At 46.6% G+C, this 20,852-nt stretch overlaps 1 protein-coding gene across 1 annotated transcript in view; it reads left to right on the forward strand.

The window, feature by feature from the left end:
- The window catches only part of LOC102937744 (dedicator of cytokinesis protein 2), a 326,706-nt gene that overhangs the window by 133,389 nt on the left and 172,465 nt on the right, over positions 1 to 20,852 (forward strand). The window contains 2 exon segments of the mRNA XM_043545086.1: positions 10,524 to 10,624; positions 10,991 to 11,125. Of these exon segments, the coding sequence (XP_043401021.1) occupies positions 10,524 to 10,624; positions 10,991 to 11,125 (236 nt within the window).

Here is a 20,852-nt window from a genome sequence, read left to right on the forward strand (position 1 = left end):
GCTTTTCCATGGAACAGGCAGGTTCAGATATTTCTGTACCTCGACTGCTGGCTAGTCAAGGGCTAGTCCAGAACACAAGTGTATCAACAGGTCACCCTCATAAGATCCACCTTCAGCACACTGGGCCTCCTCTGAAACACTCAAAAGTCAATGCTCACCCCTACTCAGAGAATAGAGTTCATAGGGGCAGTGCTAGACTCTAGACAGGCAGAGCGTCCCTGTGAGATAACTGGCTCTGTGGATGAGGGGAAAGCAGTTGATGTGTTGTTCCTTGACTTTAGCAAAGCTTTTGACACAGTCTCCCACAGTATTGTTGCCAGTAAGTTAAAGAAGTATGGGCTGGATGAATAGACAATAAGGTGGATAGAAAGCTGGCTAGATTGTCGGGCTCAACAGGTAGTGATCAATGGCTCCATGTCTAGTTGGCAGCCGGTATGAAGTGGAGTGCCCCAAGGGTCAGTCCTGGGGCTGGTTTTGTTCAATATCTTCATTAATGATCTGGAGGATGGTGTGGATTGCACCCTCAGCAAGTTTGCTGATGACACTAAACTGGGAGGCCAGGTAGATATGCTGGAGGGTAGGGATAGGATACAGAGGGACCTAGACAAATTAGAGGATTGGGCCAAAAGAAATCTGATGAGGTTCAACAAGGACAAGTGCAGAGTCCTGCACTTAGGACGGAAGAATCCCATGCACCGCTACAGACTAGGGACCAAATGGCTAGGCAGCAGTTCTGCAGAAAAGGACCTAGGGGTTACAGTGGATGAGATGCTGGATATGAGTCAGTGTGCCCTTGTTGCCAAGAAGGCCAATGGCATTTTGGGATGTATAAGTAGGGGCATTGCCAGCAGATCGAGTGACGTGATCGTTCTCCTCTATTTGACGTTGGTGAGGCCTCATCTGGAGTAGTGTGTCCAGTTTTGGGCCCCACACTACAAGACGGATGTGGAAAAATTGGAAAACATCCAGTGGAGGGCAACAAAAATGATGAGGGGACTGGAACACATGACTTATGAGGAGAGGCTGAGGGAACTGGGATTGTTTAGTCTGCGGAAGAGAAGAATGAGGGGGGATTTGATAGCTGCTTTCAACTACCTGAAAGGGGGTTCCAACAAGGATGGATCTAGACTGTTCTCAGTGGTAGCAGATGATAGAATGAGGAGTAATGGTCTCAAGTTGCAGTGGGGGAGGTTTAGGTTGGATATTAGGAAAAACTTTTTCACTAGGAGGGTGGTGAAACACTGGAATGCGTTACCTAGAGAGGTGGTGGAATCTCCTTCCTTAGGAGTTTAAGGTCAGGCTTGACAAAGCCCTGGCTGGGATGATTTAGTCGGGGATTGGTCTTGCTTTGAGCAGGGGGTTGGACTAGATGGCCTCCTGAGGACCCTTCCAACCCTGATATTCTAGGATTCTATACCTCAATCGCGTTTCCAGGCCATTCACGACATCATATAGGACCTCAGATGTTCCCTATAACCACAGTAAGGAGTTGCTTTAAACTCCTAGGTCACATGGCATCTTGCACGTATGTAGTGCAATGCTCAGACCTTTCCAAGCTTGGCTAGCATTGGTGTATCGACCGATCAGGCACAGCCTAGATGTTGTGGTTACCCTTTCACTGGGGGTCCTCAAGTCTCTTCACTGGTGGCTTGACCTGCACTTGGTGTGCTCAGGGGTTGTGTTCTCCAAACCATGGGGTGGGGAGCTGTCAAGATTCCTTCCCCACTCTGAATTCTAGGGTATGGATGTGGGGACCTGCATCAAAGACCCCCTAAGATTATTCTTACCAGCTTAGGTTCAAAACTTCCCCAAGGTACAAACTTTGCCTTGTCCTTGAACAGTATGCTGCCACCACCAAGCGTTTTAAACAAAGAACAGGGAAAGAGACCACTTGGAGACATCTTCCTCCAAAATATCCCCCAAGCCCTACACCCCCTTTCCTGGGGAAGGCTTGATAAAAATCCTCACCAGTTGATACAGGTGAACACAGTCCCAAACCCTTGAATCTTAAGAACAATGAAAAATCAGGTTCTTAAAAGAAGAATTTTAATTAAGGAAAAGGTAAAAGAATCACCTCTGTAAAATCAGGATGTAATACCTTACAGGGTAATCAGATTCAAAACATAGAGAATCCCTCTAGGCAAAACCTTAAGTTACAAAAAGACACAAAAACAGGAATATACATTCCCTCCAGCGCAGCTTATTTTACCAGCCATTAAACAAAACAAAAAAATCTAATGCATTTTCTAGCTAGCTTACTTACTAACTTAACAGGAGTTGGAAGGCTTACATTTCTGATCTGTTCCCGGCAAAAGCATCACACAGAGAGAACCCTTTGTGTCCTCCCCCCCCCCCCCCCCCCCCCCCCCCCCCCCCGAGATTTGAAAGTATCTTGTCCCCTCATTGGTCATTTTGGGTCAGGTGCCAGCGAGGTTATCTTAGCTTCTTAACCCTTTACAGGTGAAAGGGTTTTGCCTCTGGCCAGGAGGGATTTTATAGCACTGTATACAGAAAGTTGGTTACCCTTCCCTTTATATTTATGACAGGAGTGCACCTTGGAGAGAACAGAACTCAGGGCCTCTGGAGGAACTCTTGCTTCACATCAATGTGAGAGCGCTCAGGGCTGTCCGACTGGCACGTCAGGTCTTTTGGCCTCTCCTGGAGGGCATGTGCATATTGGTCCTGACAGACAATACACCAGCAATGTTTTATATCAGCAAACGGGGGCACACTCCTCTCCCCTGTGTCAGGAAGCCCTCAAGCTGAGAGTTCTGCATAGTTCACTCCATACTTTTGGAAACGTCCTGTTTTCCAGGGTCTCAGAACAAACTAGCAGACCATCTCAGCAGGTCTTTTCACAATCACGAGTGGTCTATCTGCCCGGATGTAATAAGCAGTATCTTCTAGCAGAGGGGAGTTCCCCAGATTGATCTGTTTGCCACAGTGGCCAACAGGAAGTGCCTAAAATTCTGCTCCTTCCTGAACCACAGCCTGGATTCGATGGCAGACACGTTTCTGTTTCCATGGAAGGACTGCCTGTTTTACGCTGTAGTGAGGCGATGACTCACCAGTGTGGCTTCTCCTGCTGGTTGTCTTGGGAATTAGCTCTCCCAGCCTGGAGCACCCTCTGCAGGCCAGTGTCTTGCCTGCCGCTGGCCCCCCTTATCCCTCCTGGACCCCAGTGCCCCTTTACCTTGGGGTGCTGCCCCCTGGCAGTGCTCCCACACTCTGGGTTTCCCCTCCCCAGGGAACCCCCAACCCTCTATCCCCTCCTTGCCTCAGTGGCTACTGCCAGTCACCCTCTAGCCCCTGCTCACTGGGGCAGACTGCAGTTGCTAAACCACTCATCAGCAAGGGGGTTGGACCAGCTGCCTCTGTTATTCCCAGGCTACACTTCTGTAGCCCCAGTACCTTTCCTGGCCTTTAGCAAGGCCTGCAGCCAGGGGTTTTTCCAGGCTGCAGCTCCCCAGCTTCTCTGGCCCTTCCCCAGCCCTGCTCCACTCCAGGTACCCTTATCTCCCAGGCAGCCAGTCCTTCCTCTTTCAAAAGAGAGTGAGAGAGAGACTTCCTGAGTTCCTGGCTCACAGCCCTTTTATAGGGCCAGCTGTGGCCTGATTGGGGCATAGCCCCAGCTGTGGCTGTTTCCCCAATCAGCCTAGGCTTTTCTCTCAACCCTGGCCCTCTGCAAGGGCTGGTTTTTAACCCCTTCTGAGCCGGAGTGGGGTAACCACCTGGCTACATACGCGTTCCCTCCATACTGCTGATTCACAAGTCATCCTCAAAATCCAGAGCAACAGAACCTCAGTGATCCTGGTGGCACCAGCCTGGTCATGTCAGCATTGGTACACCATGCTACTGGAGCTATCACTCTACCTCTGGTTCTGGACCTCACTCAACATCACAGAAAGCTTCAGCTCCCCAATCTTGAGTCTCTCCACCTCGTGGCCTGGAAGCTGCATGGTTGAACCCGCTAGAGCTCACTTGCTCAGTCCCCACTAGGGAGGTTCTTCTGGGTAGCAGAAAACCTTCGGCCAGAGCTACTTACCTGGCCAAGTGGAAAAGATTCGCGATTTGGTGCTCGCAGAGCCATATCCCTCCGACACAATTGTTGGTGCCCTTTAACTTGGACTATCTCCTAAAGTTGAAACAGTGCTTGTCTCACTCTTGATAAAGGTTCACCGGGCTGCCATCTCAGCTTTTCCACTAGAGAGCATGGCCGCTCCATCTTCAATAACCAAATGGTGCGGCGGTTCCTCAAGGGGTTGGACATATTATATCTTCATATTCGGCTGCCCACTCCCACTTGAGACCTTAACTTGATACTCTGGAGGCTGATGGGGCACCCGTTTGAGCCCCTAGTGACATGCTTACTTCTCTACCTCTCCTATACGGTGGCCTTTCTGGTTTGCAATAACATCAGCCAGAAGGATGTCTGAGCTCAAGGCTCTCACATCCAAGCCTTTGTATACACCATATTTTACAAAGATAAAGTGCAACTGCGACCTCACCTGACCTTCCTCCCGAAGGTGGTCTTGAATTTCCACACCAACCAAGACATATTGCTTCCAATCTTTTTCCTGAAACCCCATGCAAATAGCTGTGAGCAGAGGCTCCGCTCCCTGGATGTGCGGCGTGCACTGGCATTTTATATTGAACTAAGCTGTTCCGCAAGTCAAACCAGCTGTTTGTTGCGGTGGCAGACAGGATGAAAGGCCTCCCAGTGTCCATGCAAAGGATAACGTCCTGTATCTGGGTTTGTTACGATCTCGCACAGGTCCCCGCCCCTGCTCTGACTGCGCACTCTACTAGAGCTCAGGCATCTTCGGCAGGCTTCCTGGCCCAGGTACCAATCCAGGAGATATGTAGAGCAGCTACATGGTCCTCTGTCCACACCTTCACTTTTCATTATGCCATCACCCAGCATGCCAGGGACAATACAGTGTTCGGCAGGGCAGTGCTTCAGTCAGCGATTCCGTGAATTCTGACCCCACCTCCTTCGTAAGGCTTGGAGTCACCTAATTTGAATCAGTGAGCAAGCACTCGAAGAAGAAGAAGAAGAAACAATTACTCACCTTCTCGTAACTGTTGTTCTTTGAGATGCGTTGCTCACATCCATGTCAAACCCACCCTCCTTCCCCTCTGTCGGAGTATCCGGCAAGAAGGAACCGGAGAGGCGGCGGGGCTCTATATGCGGCGCCATGAAGGCGCAACTCCAGGGGGCTCCAGAGCCGACCCAACAGATGCTGCTAAGGGAAAAACCTTCCAGCGAACTGTGCATGTGGCGTGCACACACCTAATTGGAATGGATGTGAGCAACACATCTCGAAGAACAGTTACGAGAAAGTGAGTAACCGTTTCTTCTCTACGTCCAAAAGTCTCATCTTCCTCCTCAAAGGGAGGTTCTGAGCAGCACCACGATTCACTGGGTACACAGAGTGGCGCCGAGCCATCCATCCCTGTCTCCCTCATACTGAGACAAGAGTTTGGCACCATAACACCAGAACCGTCCATGTGGTGGGCGTTGAGTCTGATGCAGAGGGACATTGTCAGAACATCCATACTGGGTGCAAACCAATAGACCATCTGGCCCAATATCCTGTTTTCTGACAGTGGCAGGTGCCAGATGCCCTGGTCTATTCAGTCCCTCTGAAGCAATTATTGAGTGATCCATCCCTTGTCATGCAGTCCCAGCTTGTCATGCAGTCCCTTCCCTTGTCATGCAGTCAGAGGTGTAGGGACACCCAGACCATGGAATTGCGTCACTGACCATCTTGGCTAACAGCCATTGATGGCTGTATCGTACATGAACTTACTTAGCTCTTTTTTAAACCCAGGTTCTGACCTTCACAGCATCCCCTGGCAACAAGTTCCACGGGTTGCCTGTGCATTGTGTAAAGGATTTCCTTACGTTTCTTTTAAACATGCTGCTTATTAATTTCATTGGGTGACCCCTGGTTCCTGTGTTGCGTGCACTTTCTTCACACTAGTCATGATTTTATAGACCTCTCTCATATCCCCCGTAGTCGCCTCTTCCAAGCTGAGCAGCCCCAGTCTTTTTACTCTCCTCCTATGGAAGCTGTTCCATCCCCCTCAGCATTTTTGTTGCCCTTCTCTGTACTTCTTCCAATTCCATCATCATTGTTGAGATAGGGCAACCAGAACTACAAACAGTATTCAAGGTGTGAGTGTACCATGATTTTTATACTGTAGCTGCACATTGACTGAATGTTTTCAGACATTTAATTAGCTGTTACCACTTGAAGTCATTGTGGATAGTTCTCTGAAAACATCTGCTCAGTGTGCAGCAGCAGTCAAAAAACCTGAACAGAGTGTTAGAAACCACTAGGAAAGGGATAAATAATAAGACAGAAAATATAATGTAAATGTGTGGCAGATGCACACTTTGAATACTGCATGCAATTCTGGTTACACCACTCCAAAAAAGATATGTCAGATTTGGAAAAAGAACAAAAAAGGACAACCAAAATGCTGAGGGGTATGGAACAGCTTCCATATGAGGAGAGATTAGAAAGACTGGGACTGTTCTGCTTAGAAAAGAGATGACTAAGGGCAGGGGTGGCAGGTTTGTAGAAATTTTGGTGGTGCCCAGAACCCACCCCCCTAAACTCCACCCCACTGCCTCAGGCTCTGGGAGAGAGTTTGGGTCGGGGGAGGAGGTCTGGGATGCAGGCCCTGGGCTGGGGAAGGGGATTGAGGTGCAGGATGCGAGAGAGGTTGGACTCTGGGAGGGAGTTTGGGGTGGGGGGAGGGGTGCAGGCTCTGGGCTGGGGGTGCAGAGAGCTGGGGTGCAGGCTCTGGAGGGAGTTTGGGGGCCAGAGGGAGGGGGTGCAGGCTTTGGGAAGGAGTTTGGGGGCAGGAGAGGATGTGTGGGAAGGGAGTGGGGGTACAGGCTCTGGGATGGAGTTTGGGTGCTGTGCGCAGGCTCCGGGCTGGGCCAGGGGCTGGGGTGCAGGAGGGGATGAGGGGTGCAGGTGCTGGGACTGAGTTTGGGTGCAGGCTGGGGGTGCAGGCTCTGGGAAGGAGTTTGGGGGCCGAACAGGGGGTGCAGCGCTTACCTGGGGCTCCTAGGCAGGGCAGGCTGGGAGTCTCCATGTGTCGCTACCCCCAGGCACTGCCCCTGCAGCTTCCCATTGGCTGCAGGGGCACTTGGGGCAGGACGCAGACCCACCCAGCCCAGGTGCTGCAGGGAGGAAGTCGCTCAGTTCCGCTGCCAGTGGCGAGTGGGGGCCCCGGGCTGTTTTAAATGGCCTGGGGGACGCGTGGGGCCCAGGTGCAGAAGGCGGGGCCAAGGGGGAGACCCGGCCCCAAACATTGCTGGAGCCGGGCCAGGAATATTCCTGGTGCCCAGGCACCATGGGCCCATAGGACTTGCCGCCTATGACTAAGGGGGAATATGAGAGAGATCTATAAAATCATGACTGGTGTGGAGAAAGTGAATAAGAGAGTTATTTACACCTTCACATAACAGAAGAACCAGGGGTAACTCACTGAAATTAGTAGGCAGCAGATTTAAAACAATCAAAAGGAAGTATTTCTTTCCACAGCACAGTCCATCTGTGAACACGTTGCAGGAGATTATGTGAAGGCCAAAAGTGTAACTGGGTTCAAAAAAATTAGATAGCTATTGATGAACCAATCCTCTATGAAGTTATTAGCAAAGATCGTGTAGGACACAACCCTAACCCTCAGACTGCTAGAAGCTGGGACTTAACAGGAGATGGATCACTCGATAATTGCCTTGTTTTGTTCATTCCCTCTGAAGCATCTGGCACCAGAAACAGTCAGAAGATAGAATACTGGGCTAGATGGATCATTGGACTGACCCAGTCTGGCCATTCATATGTCTTTAGATATGAGGAAAGCATTGGCTTTTACTTGGACAGAACCCAGCTTGTTAGACAGTCTTCTAGGCTTTTTGTTTGTTATGCGGATGAAATGAAGGGTCAAGCAGTCTCAGTTCAAACAATCTCCAGATGGGTCATTTCATATATTAATACTGCATATTCTGTAGCCAGCTCTCCTCCTGCTCCGATGCTCTCTGCCCACTCAGTGAAGGTGCAAGCGAGATCTATAGCATTTCTGAACAATGTTCCCATTCAGGACATTTGTAGGGTGGATACTTGGTCTCCTGTACGTACCTTTACTCATCACTATGCCATCACGACTGTTTCCAGGTCAGATGCGAACTTTGGAAAGTGCTGAAGTCACTATTGAAATAGACTGAACCCACCATCTACAACACTGCTTATGTGTCATCTGAGTGGAATACACATCTGCATCCACTCAGTGAAGACACACCAGTTATTTACCTGTGTCAGGATTCCCCCCCCCCCCACACTCTGAACTTTGGGGTACAGATGTGGGGACCCACATGAAAGACCCCCAAGCTTATATTTTACCACCTAAGGTTAAAACTTCTCTAAGGCACTAATTCCTTAGACTGGTATTGCCGCCACCACCAAGTGATTTACACAAAATATTCAGGGAAGGGTCACTTGGAATCCCTGTCCCCCAAAATACACCCCCAAGCCCCTTCACCCCCTTTCCTGGGGAAGTTTGAGAATAATATACCAGCCAGTTGCTTTAGCAATGTGAGCACAGACCAGACCCTTTGTCTTCAGGACACTGAAATCAATAAGGTTCTTAAAAGAAGAACCTTATTATAAAGAAAAAAAGTAAAAGACTCACACCTGCAAAATCAGGATGGAAGGTAACTTTACAGGGTAATAAAAAGATTTAAAACAGAGGGTTCCCCTCTGTGCTCAGCTTCACAGTTACAAAAACAGGACTGAAACTACCTCTGTAGCATAGGAAAATTCACAAGCCAAAACAAAAGATAACCTAACGCATTTCCTTGCCCTACTCACAGTTTCTGTAGTTTTATATGGATTATTCCAGGTATATGTTTCAAGAGATATTGTACCTGCTCGGCTTCTCCCTCCGTCCGGAGAGGGAACAACCCACAGAACAAAACAAATCCTTCCCCCGGCCCAGATTTGAAAGTATCTTGTTTCCTCATTGGTCCTTCTGATCAGGTGCCAACTAGGTTACTTGAACTGCTTAATCCTTTACAGGTAAGGCAATCCAATACAGCTGCCAAGCATACATAAAGGTTGCTACCCTTTCCCCTATATTCATGACAACCTGTTTTTTGAGATGGGGATGTAGATGTGTATTCCACAACCCACCCTCTGTCCCCTCTGCATAGGAGTCTTAGGCTGCTCTTCCAGTGCAAAGGAATAGGGGGGTTAGGGCATCACCACCCTAATGTCACCTAAGAGTGGACATGAAGAGTTGTAGGGTGCATGCACCACCCTGAGGGATGCTGCTGCCAAAGATTTCTGTCTCTGGCACAATGTGCATCCACACACCTGTGTGGAATACACATCTGCACCCATATCTCAAAGAACAGCAGTTACAAACAGGTAAGTAACCGTTCAATCTTTGTACAGTTTTTTCACTTATTTGAAGACTTATGTCACCCCTCAGTCCTCTCTCCTCTTCTCTAGATTAATCATACCCATTTCTTTCAGCCTTTCCTCATAAGTAAAATGCCTTGCAGTGATTAGGTTCAGGGGTACTGTCATGGAGAGCAGCCCTCAGCACCCAACTGGCACCCCCTCCTGGCAATGAACTCCAGGCTTACGCCCATGGTCTGCACACCAGCACTCTGTCTCTGCTCCCACCTATAGCTCCTCTCTCAGTTCCCAGGATTGCCGCATCCTCTTCTCGACTCAGCCCCCGATCTGGGTCATTTTCCCCTTCTGGGTGAGATGTCTCTGTTGAACAGTCCAGCCACTTCCCCAGTGGCAAGTGGAGGGGGATCCGCTACCACCCACTACTCTGGGTCCCAGCCCAGGGACCCTGTAGCTAGCAGCCTCCAGCTGCGCCTCAAATTCCTTTCACTGCTGCTATATCTCCCTGGGCCCCTTCCCCATGGCCACAGCACCTTCTTTGCCCTCACCTAAGGGAACTCAGCTGCTCAGTCCCAGGAGCCAGCCACTGCCCTGTCCAAGGGGCTTACCATTCTCAGCCCTTCAGGGGCACAGTCCTTAATCCCCAGACTCCCAGCAGCCACTGACCCTGCTCTGCCCTGCAGCTCCCTTTTATATAGACCAGCTGGGCCTGATTGGCTGTTCCTCACAGCCCCTCTCCTACTGGCTGCTTTCTATGCAGCCTCCCTCGTGCTCTGTTAACCCCTTGCATGTCAGTGCTGTGCAGACATCCCATGACAGGCACGTTGGCTCCTTGCAGCTCATTTCATGTTTGCTGCTATCTCTGTGATCTTTACTATTCTGGACAGAAAGGAAGGGTTTAGGTCAGGCTCTGATATGAACACCTTCCCTTTGTACCCGGGGGTCAGGGACTGTCTCTAGTGATATTAAACCCCCCTCCTAGGGACTGGTTCTCCTGCTAAGACAATACCCCCAGTCCCACTTTCAAGGAGTTCTTTGACCTGGTGCCAAGCTGCTGCTGACACCTGCTTGGATTTTCTCCCACAGGTTTTCATTGTGGGGCTCATTGCTGACAAGAAGTTCCAACACTTCAATGCTGTTCTGGAGGCCTATATCCAGCAGCACTTCAGCGCCACACTGGCCTACAAGTAAGTATCAGGTCGTGAACCTGCCTCCACACACATAGGGCCCTCATTCCTGTCTCCTCCCATCCACTTCCGGCCATGGAACCAGCAGATCAGAAACCTGAGGTTCAGTGGGATGCCATGGAGCTGTAGGTGTCAGGAGAACCTGGAGGGCGAACCCTGCAGTGCAGGAAGCTCCCCTTTCTCTTCACTGTTCTGCCCGCCAGGGATCTGGCATTTGAAAACCTGAGTGTGACTCTGCATGGGCTCTGAACTCTCCAGTATATCTGGAGCTCTCCTCAGACCAGGCTCTGTGGTAGGAAGGGTTAGATTTAAGAGGCATATTAACCTTCAGGCCCCGCTTCCCACATCTCTGTCTTCACCGTGCAGGAAGCTGATCTCAGTGCTGACGCAGTATGTGGACTCAGCCAGCCGAGGGGAGCCCTGTGATTCACTCTTACGCACCTTCAAAGCCTTGGAGTATATCTTCAAATTCATTGTCCGCTCCAGACACCTCTTTGCCCAGTAAGTGTCACTGATTATTTGCACTCACTTTCCAGTGCTTCTCCAGCAGCCAGGCCACAGTACAAGCTCAGCAGGTCCAGGCCAGCTCAGTACTTGGACGTGAGACCTACAGGAAAAACTCAAGGTGTTGTAGGAAGTGGTGCTGGAGTAATGATGGCAGGGAGCAGTGTGCTGGAGGGGTGCTTTCTCTACTGCTGAGTTAATACTGACACCAGTGACCTAGCTCTGGGTGCTCTGCTGGGTGCTCTGCGCTCTTGTGGTGCCACCTTTTGGATGTAAAGCAGAGATAATTTTCATTCACGCTCACTAAAATTCTCTGGCTCTTTTTGTAGGTGTCACAGTGTTAACTATGGTATTCTAGTCAAATTCTAACCCATGTAACTAAATTTTGCTTTCCTGAAGTCCCCTTCTATTTTCAGTTGGATACAGTATTTTTTGACCTCCTGCCCTAAACTGTTGTGTTGCTGTGTCATGGTTAAACAGTTGAAATTCAGTGTTGTGTGAGTAATCACCCTATACAGAGTCTGCAAAGGATGGTGTCTGATAGCAGTTTAATCATTGTTAGAGTGGAGACTAACGTTCGGTTACTTATTAAGCTGATTAATTCAATTTCCTCCTATTAATTTGTTGTTTGAAAGTATCCGATGCAATGTGGGAAATTTGTTTAATTCTTCATTGTGCAATAATCCATGGATCTGGTACAAGGGGTACTTCAGCCTTCTTGCAGCTTGGGGGAAGAACCAGACCTGTCTGCCACTAGTATCAGGAAAATGTTCTATCCCCAGAAATTCTGCCAGGTTTGCTCTACTCCCCAGTGACAGGTGGGCAGCTTTCCTCATGCGGAACCTTTCTGAGGGAAATTATTTCACATTTCAAACTAACAGTTTGACTCAAGAATTTGTCTGTCTAATTTGCGGCTGTGTTCTAGAGTTGTTTGGGGACATTTTCCCCTCAGCTTTGTTTCCCCTTCTAAGTTGTTGTGGCAGCCAGTGTCTCTTCAGGCAGAGAGGTAGGCCAAGAATGCCAAAGGCAAAAGGGAAGGTCTGTGTCTCCGACTTCTCCCCCTTCATTGAATGTCTGGACAGGGAGCTTGGCCTTCTCTGTGTGGACAATGCAGTGTCCCCTTAACAGTCCCGTCCAGGTAGGGTTACCTCGTAAGAACGGCCATACTAGGTCAGACCAAAGGTCCACAGTATCCTGTCTTCCGACAGTGGCCAATGCCAGGTGCCCCAGAGGGAATGAACAGAACAGGTCATCATCAAGTGATCCATCCCCTGTCGCCCATTCCCAGCTTCTGGCAAACAGAGGCTAGGGGTACCATCCCTGCCCATCCTGGCTAATAGCCATTGTTGGACCTATCCTCCATGAACTTATCTAGTTCTTTTTTGAATCCTCTTATAGTCTTGGCCTTCACAACCTCCTCTGGCAAAGAGTTCCACAGGTTGACTGTGTGTTGTGTGAAGGAATACTTCATTTTGTTTGTTTTAAACCTGCTGCCTATTAACCTTATGCCGAAATCCCTAAAGTGGGCACTAGCAGCCACCACCCTGCTCTGCTCAGCTGCCCTCTTCCGTTCCCTCTGTCCCTCCCCTCAGACCATAGATGGAGAACACTCGATGCAGCATTGACAATGCCAGAGTATGGTAAGTGGCCTTAGGCCCAGTCCCCTCTCCCTGCTGCCATCCTATAACAGGCCTCTCAGAAGATCCCAGGGAAATGCAGACCCATTTGTCCCATGTGGACTCTGTACAACAGAGAGGGTTAGAGCTTCTGGGGAGACCATTCTCAAACCTCAGTCCTTTCCTTGAGAGACCCTGAAGGTGTCCCTGAAAAGGAGGGGAGCCAATAAGTTTGCCCTCAAAGAGGTCAGGGAGAACCCTAATCACCTGAAATATTTCTGGAGCAATCCCTGAGCCCAGTTTCACTTTTCCTCTGAAGTAGGCTCATGGGCAAGTTACTCAAAGGAGAAATAAATAAATCCATCAGCCCCTGCTTCTCCTGCTCACCCTTGTGGCACGCAGCATGGCAGCATGATGGTTCTTGGGGTAGCCAAGGCTGTGGGTCACCCCCCTTCCTCCAGCTTGAAGAGGTCTTGCTGGTGCTCAGCTGGGTGTCAGCTCCCTAACACCATCAGCCAGTTAGCTGTTCAAGCTCTCTCCTCTGGGGTAGGCCAGCCCTGACTTTGTCTTGCAGATTAACAATAGGTGCACCCAGTCCCCAAGTCCCTTTGAAGTCTTCCCCTGTGATATCCAGCCCCTGATACTGGCTACTCACAGAATTACCAGGTCCACTGCTCCCAAAGGAACAGAACACACCAGTTTGTATGATTCAACTCAGGGTCAGTACTTTGCTTAACATAAGTCAAGTTGCAGTGGGGGAGGTTTAGGTTGGATATTAGGAAAAACTTTCACTAGGAGGGTGGTGAAACACTGGAATGCGTTACCTAGGGAGGTGGTAGAATCTCCTTCCTTGGAAGTTTTTAAGGTCAGGCTTGACAAAGCCTTGGCTGGGATGATTTGATTGGGGATTGGTCCTGCTTTGAGCAGGGGGTTGGACTAGATGACCTCCTGAGGTCCCTTCCAACCCTGATATTCTATGATTCTATGATTCTATGATAACAGCACTGAGATAGATTTATAGTGAAAACACAAATAAGTTTATTATCAAAGATTTAAGATTCAAATAATAACGAGTAAGAATATTGGAAACAAATGGTTACATATAAAACAAAATCATAATATGCTTTCAGAAGAGTAAACTTCACTAACAGGTTAACCTCCTGTCTAAAGAAGTTGATTTCACCCAAAGTCCTCTGCAGCATTTTCAGTCAAACTTGAGATCCTGTTTTCATGAATACAAATGCACTGTCCATTTATGTACTAGGTACAGGATGAAGGGGTGTCTTCTTTGCCTTTTAAATATACCCCTATTGTTCATTGTCTTGACCCATAGCCAGGATAGCCTCCCATGGTTTGTTTTTTTCCTGTGTCCTCCTTTCCTGTTGATTTCACATCTCTTTGTATGTAAATGGACATCTGTTGTGTTAGCTTACAATGCTTAATTTACATCCTGACAGAGAGAAAGGAATAAACATCTCTTGTCTGAGAGAAACCTAAGTTTGTTTAAGATTGCTGATAACTAATACATTGATATAGATTTTAAAACATATTTTCAGTATATATACATAACTCCTTACATAGTAGCTTTACATACATTTCACAATGATATTAATGGCTAGCATGACACTGGCTTTCATTAGAGACCTCACATGGCATGCTTTGTGAGACTTGTGAGATTTCTGTAACTCCTCTGTTCCCCCTGACGCACGCACACACACATCTTCCTTGTCAGGGGAGGAGGCATAGAGTTAGAGGATCAAAATAATAATGTATATTAGAACAAGCAGAAGGTAGACTCTTTGAGACACAGTGCTGTGAAACTGTGCTCAGATGGTGTGGGCTTCTCAAGGTAAGTGTATCCTCCTCATACTCCTTGGGAAGATATAAGAGAGGACTGGGAAATTCTAGCCACTCCTAAAAACCCGTGAAGGTACCTGCCTGTCATCCCCAGCTGCTTCAGCAGATAGTCATACCCTAATAACCAGTCTGTTGTGCCCAGCTGGTGCTGCAGGTTGCAATGCTTCCTCACCTCCTCCTCTTGTCAGCAGTTGACTATGGAATGACAAGATGGAGAGCAGCCCAGACGTGGAAAAACAAGCAGGTGCTAAGGGCCCCCTTGGACCACCATTTACTTAATTCTAGCCCCCCAGCCTCCATTTTATAAGGCCAAAAGGTTCTTTAGTGTGCACCAATTCAGATTCAACCTGCTGTCACTACTAAATGTGTCTATATTCCCTGGTTGGAGATTCAGTGTTTCCAACTGAGAGAGATGTTCATCTGAAAGAGTGGGCTTCTCACTCTACAGGCCCTTCACAGGCAGCCAAGTCTGGGCAGGGTCACCTTAACCCCCCTCCCCTGGGCATGAAAGCTCTCAGGCAGCATCAGAACTGGGGGGGGCGGTAATTATGAGGTGTCATCTTACACCCTAAGGGCCTCCTTGTGTTTTGGTCAAGCAGTGCTAAAAAGGGTGGGCTGCACTACAGTTGGTACCCCTCCCACCCTAAACATCTCACAGCTTATGCACCGTCTCTCTGAAAAGATAGTGGGATGTATATTTGTTTCACACTGGTGTATGGAGCTTTGCTCACTGAAAGCAGATGCCCAGGCAAATCACTGCTCGGTTTGTTCTCAGTGCTACAGTGAGAAACTTTTCTGAAAACTGAGACTGATCAGTCAGAATCTTCAGAAAAGTCAAGGTAGAATCCTGGTCCCTGACAGATACAACAGAAAAGAATAAAGGTCAAATGGAAAGTTGAAATGGTCCCTGGAGTAGAAGAGGAGAGAATACCACTTTGCAAGGCGTAACTAGAGCAAGTCCAGGGTGCTGAGACAAAGTCAGAAAAGTTATCTCAGAACAATCTACATGGCTCCTACCCATGCAGAGTTAGACCTCCAGACTGGTGTCAGGAACACTTGGCTACATAGACCTTTGGACAAAATAAGGTCATTGTCCGGAAGGAGTACTTTATGGAGCTGTGCAAGAACCACAGGCTCTGTTTTGACCATCCCCAATCTTGAATACCCCAAGGAAACACCAAGACAGGTAGGAAACCATTCATCCTCCACTTCATTTTGGAACTATATAATCCATGCATTCTCCATCAAGAACAGTTCTATCTCCATCCTAGCTTTGAGAATTAAGGAGCAAGGAAGGAGGGCTCTGCCTGAAACATCTGAACAAGTTCCTAAAGGAGGTTCATTTTCACATTCCCATTTTACCATCCCACAACATTCCTTGCTTTGTATATAGATAGCATTTGGAGCATTACCATTTGATCTGGCAAATGCTCCCACTGTCCCTTCCATGATCACCATGGTATTATAGGTTTCAGAGTAGCAGCTGTGTTAGTCTGTATTCGCAAAAAGAAAAGGAGGACTTGTGACACCTTAGAGACCAACAAATTTATTTGAGCATAAGCTTTCATGAGCTACAGCTCACTTCATGGGATGCATTCTTTAGTCAGGACTCCATAGTTAAGGATGAGTTACATTTTGCTGTTACAGCAGGGAATCAATGTCTTTGTTATACATGAAAAATACAGTGTATACCCAAACTTACAGCATATACTCTTTCAATTTTAAGAGAATTTACAAATAAAGCCATTAATTACATTGAGTCAAAATTAACTAAACCGTGATTCTTTAAGAAATATAGCATCTGTTAGTCTTTCTGGTGTGTCAATGATCTTAACAACAGAATAACACAGACTCTTTACTTTCCATATAGCTATAATTAATTGAAATCTTATGTACAGGCTATAATTTGAAGAAATTAGGTTGTAATTAAGTTACAGTCTTTCATAATTTATCTAATTGATAATTAAATCATCTTAACTTTAGTACCCAGAAAGATAATGGAACAAATATTCAAACAATCAATATGTAAGCATCTAGAAGATAATAAGGTGCTAAGTAACAATCAACATGGATTTGTCAAGAACAAATCATGTCAAACCAGTCTAATGTCCTTCTTTGACAGGGTTACAAGCCTTGTGAATGAGGGAAGCAGTAGACGGGATACATCTTGACTTTATGTGAGATAGTATCAAAAGCCTTATGAACCTTCTCATAAGCAAATTAGAGAAATATAACCTAGACGAACCTACTATAAGGTGGGTGTACAACTGGTTGGACAGCCGTATTCAGAGGGTAGTTATTAATGGCTCATAATCAAGCTCAAAGGGCATATCGAGTAGGGTCCTGCAGGGAGCTGTCCTTGCTCCAATTCTATTCAGTATCTTCATCAGTGATTTAGATAATGGCATAGAGAGTACACTTACAAAGTTTGTGGATGGTGATACCAAGCTGGGAAGGATTGGAAATGCTTTGAAGGACAGGATTAGAATTCAAAATGATCTTGACAAACTGGAGAAATGGTCTGAAATAAATAGGATGAAATTCAATAAGGACAAATGCAAAGTACTCCATTTAGGAAGGGATAATCAATTGCACAAATACAAAATGGCAAATGACTGTCTAGGAAGGAGTACTGCCGAAAAGGATCTGGGGGTTAGAGTAGATCACAAATTAAATATGGGTCAACAGTGTAACACTGTTGCAAAAAAAAGCGAACATCATTCCGGGATGTATTAGCAGGCATGTTGTAAGCAAGACACCATATGGATGACAACATTTCATTACCCCTGCCTGCAAGACTTCCGTGAATTTTAACCCAAACCAGCCAAAATTGATCACCTTAATTGATCAGGTGTGTCTATGTAAATAAGGTCTACTCATGAGGTCTTTCCCCTAGTTCATCAAAAGATGGCAGCAGAGAGCTCACTCAGACCAATGGCTACAATTTAATTAGTGCAAATTTATCCACATGCTCTGCAGCAGGAGAAACTGTTGTCTCTGCTCAAAGTATAGTTAAAACAATCTCTGATTTAGAAAAGTACAATTGAATTATCCTGGCAATGAAAATGGTCTCAGCTAGTGTGAATTTCAGGGGGTGGGGCATTCCCCAACTGCCAATGACTGATAGGTCTGGTTCTGCTCCCAAGATGCAAGCCAGTTGAAATATTCATCACAACAGAATTACAGATCTTATTACTTGAGAAAGGACACTTTCAGGTAAACTGGGACAGTTTTCCTATTCTGCATATTGCTCACAAACCATCCTGTGCAAGAATTCACTATGTATGTTGGATAGCTGTGAGTGCTCAGACAAGTCCCATAATATTGAGCCGTCCGCCTCATTGGATGAGTGTGAAAGCACTCCTGGCATTTGCAAATGTAAAATTGTTTTTCCACAAATACTCACATATGCGACTTTCTATGCATTCTTGTGCCAGAGAAGCCCAACAGTGTGATTGCTCATGGGAAAAAAGAATAAAAGGGACAGAAGAGCAAAAGGAAATTCCAAGGAGACTGTGAGAGAATTGCTCATTGGCTTGGCTACAGTTCATATTATTCGTATCCTGTCCCTTCTCTTAGTAACAGGGAGAGGGAGCTACCTTGCGTTATTTTAAACTTTGTTCTAATTTAGAAGCTGCTCAAGAAGGATTGTAATTCATTCTAATTCTCACTGTGTATTAAGTTAAATTACCGTGTATTGCTTAAATCGGCCTCTGTACCAGATGTCTGGCGGATAGCTAACGTGATGCCAATTTTAAAAAAGAGCTTCAGAGGTGATCCCAGCAATTACAGGCTGGTGAGCCTAACTTCAGTACCAGGCAAATTGGTTGAAACTGTAGTAAAGAACAGAATGATCAAATACATAGATTTACCTGATATGTTAGGGAAGAGTCAACACAGCTTTTATAAAAGGAACTCATGCCTCACCAATCTGTTTGAATTCTTTGAGAGGGTCAATAAACGTGGGCAAGGGTGATCCAGCGTATATAGCATACTTGGACTTTCAGAAAGCCTTTGACAAGGTCCCTCACAAAAGGATCTTAAGCAAAGTAAACTGTCATGGGATAAGAGGGAAGGTCCATTCATGGATCAGTAAGTGGTTAAAAGAAAAGAAACAAAGGGTAGGAATAAATCGTCAGTTTTCACGGTGAAGAGAGGTAAACAGCAGGGTCCCCAAGGGATCGGTACTGGAAGCAGTGCTGTTCAACATATTCATAAATGATCTGGAAAAAGGGGTAAACAATGAGGTGGCAAAGTTTGGAGAGGATACAAAATTACTCAAGATAGTTAAGTCTAAAACACACTGCAAATAATTACAAAGGGATCTCACAAAACTGGGTGACTGAGCAACAAAATGGCAGATGAAATTCAGTGTTGATAAGTGCAAAGTAATGCACACTGGAAAACATAACCCCCACTATACATACAAAACGATGGGGTCTAAGTTAGCTGTTATACTCCGGAAAGCAGTCTTGGAGTCGTTGTGGATAGTCCTCTGAAAACATCTGCTCAATATGCAGCAGCAGTCACAAATAGTTAACAATGGTAGGAACCATTAGAAAAGGGGTAGATGGTAAGACAGAAAATATTATAATGCCAATATATAAATCCATGGTATGCCCACACCTTGAGCACTGCGTGCAGTTCTGGTTACCCCATCTCAAAAAAGATACATTAGAACTGGAAAAAGTACAGAGAGGGGCAACAAAAATGCTGAGGGGTCTGGAACAGCTTCCGTAGGAGGAGAAATGAAAAAGACTGGAACTTTTCAGCTTAGAAAAGAGACGACTGAGGGGGTGGGGGGTATGATAAAGGTCTATAAAATCACAAACCCTGTGGAGAAAGTGATTAGGGACGTATTATTTATCCCTTCACATAACACACAAACCAGGAGTCACCTAGTGAAATTAAGAGGCAGCAGGTTTAAAACAAATATAATGAAGTACTTTTTCACACAATGCACAGTCAGTCTGTGGAACTGTACCAGAGGGTGCTGTAAAGGCTAAAAGTGTAACTGGTTTCAAAAAATAATTAAATAAGTTAATGGAGGACAGGTACATCAATGGCTATTAGCCAAGAGGGTCTGAGATGCAAACCCATGCACTGGATGTCCCTAAACCTCTGACTTCCAGAAGCTGGGACTGGATGATAAATTGCCCTGTTCTGTTCACTCCCTCTGAAGCATCTGGCACCAGCCACTGTCAGAAGACAGGATACTAAGAACATAAGAATGGCCCTACTGGGTCAGACCAAAGGTCCATCTAGCCCAGTATCCTGTCTTCCGACAGTGGCCAGTGCCAGGTGCCCCAGAGAGAATGAACAGAACAGGGCATCACCAAGTGATCCATCCCCTGTCGCCCATTCCTAGCTTCTGGCAGACAGAGGCTATGGACGCCATTCCTGCCCATCCTGGCTAATAGCTATTGATGGACCTATCCTCCATGAACTTATCTAGTTCTTTTTTGACCCCTGTTATACCCTTGGCCTTTACAACATCCTCTGGCAAGGAGTTCCACAGGTTGACTGTGGGTTGTGTGAAGAAATACTTCCTTTTGTGTGTTTTAAACATTCTGCCTATTAATTTCATTTGGTGACCCCTAGTTCTTGTGTTATGAGAAGTAGTAAACAACACTTCCTTATCTACTTTCTCTACACCAGTCATGATTTTATAGACCTCAATCACATCTCCCCTTAGCCGTCTCTTTTCCAAGCTGAAAAGTCCCATTCTTATTAATTTCTCCTCATATAGAAGCCATTCCATACCCCTAATAATTTTTGTTGCCCTTTTCTGAACCTTTTCCAATTCCAATATATCTTTTTTGAGATGGGACGACCACATCTGCACACAGTATTCAAGATGTGGGCGTACTATGGATCTATATAGAGGCAACATGATATTTTCTGTCCTATTATCTATTCCTTTTTTAATTATTCCCAGCATTCTGTTTGCTTTTTTGACTGCCACTTCACATTGAGTGAATGTTTTCAGAGAACTATTCACAATGACTCCAAGATCTCTTTCAAGCATTCTTACAGACAGCCCCCCAGCCTGAAGCAAATACTCTCCAGCAACCACACACCACACAACAAAAACACTAACCCAGGAACCTATCCTTGCAACAAAGCCCGATGTCAACTCTGTCCACATATTTATTCAAGTGACACCATCATAGGACCTAATCACATCAGCCACACCATCAGGGACTCGTTCACCTGCACATCTACCAATGTGATATATGCCATCCTGTGCC

The sequence above is a fragment of the Chelonia mydas genome, chromosome 4, assembly GCF_015237465.2.
Source record: "Chelonia mydas isolate rCheMyd1 chromosome 4, rCheMyd1.pri.v2, whole genome shotgun sequence".
Taxonomy (NCBI): Eukaryota; Metazoa; Chordata; order Testudines; family Cheloniidae; genus Chelonia; species Chelonia mydas.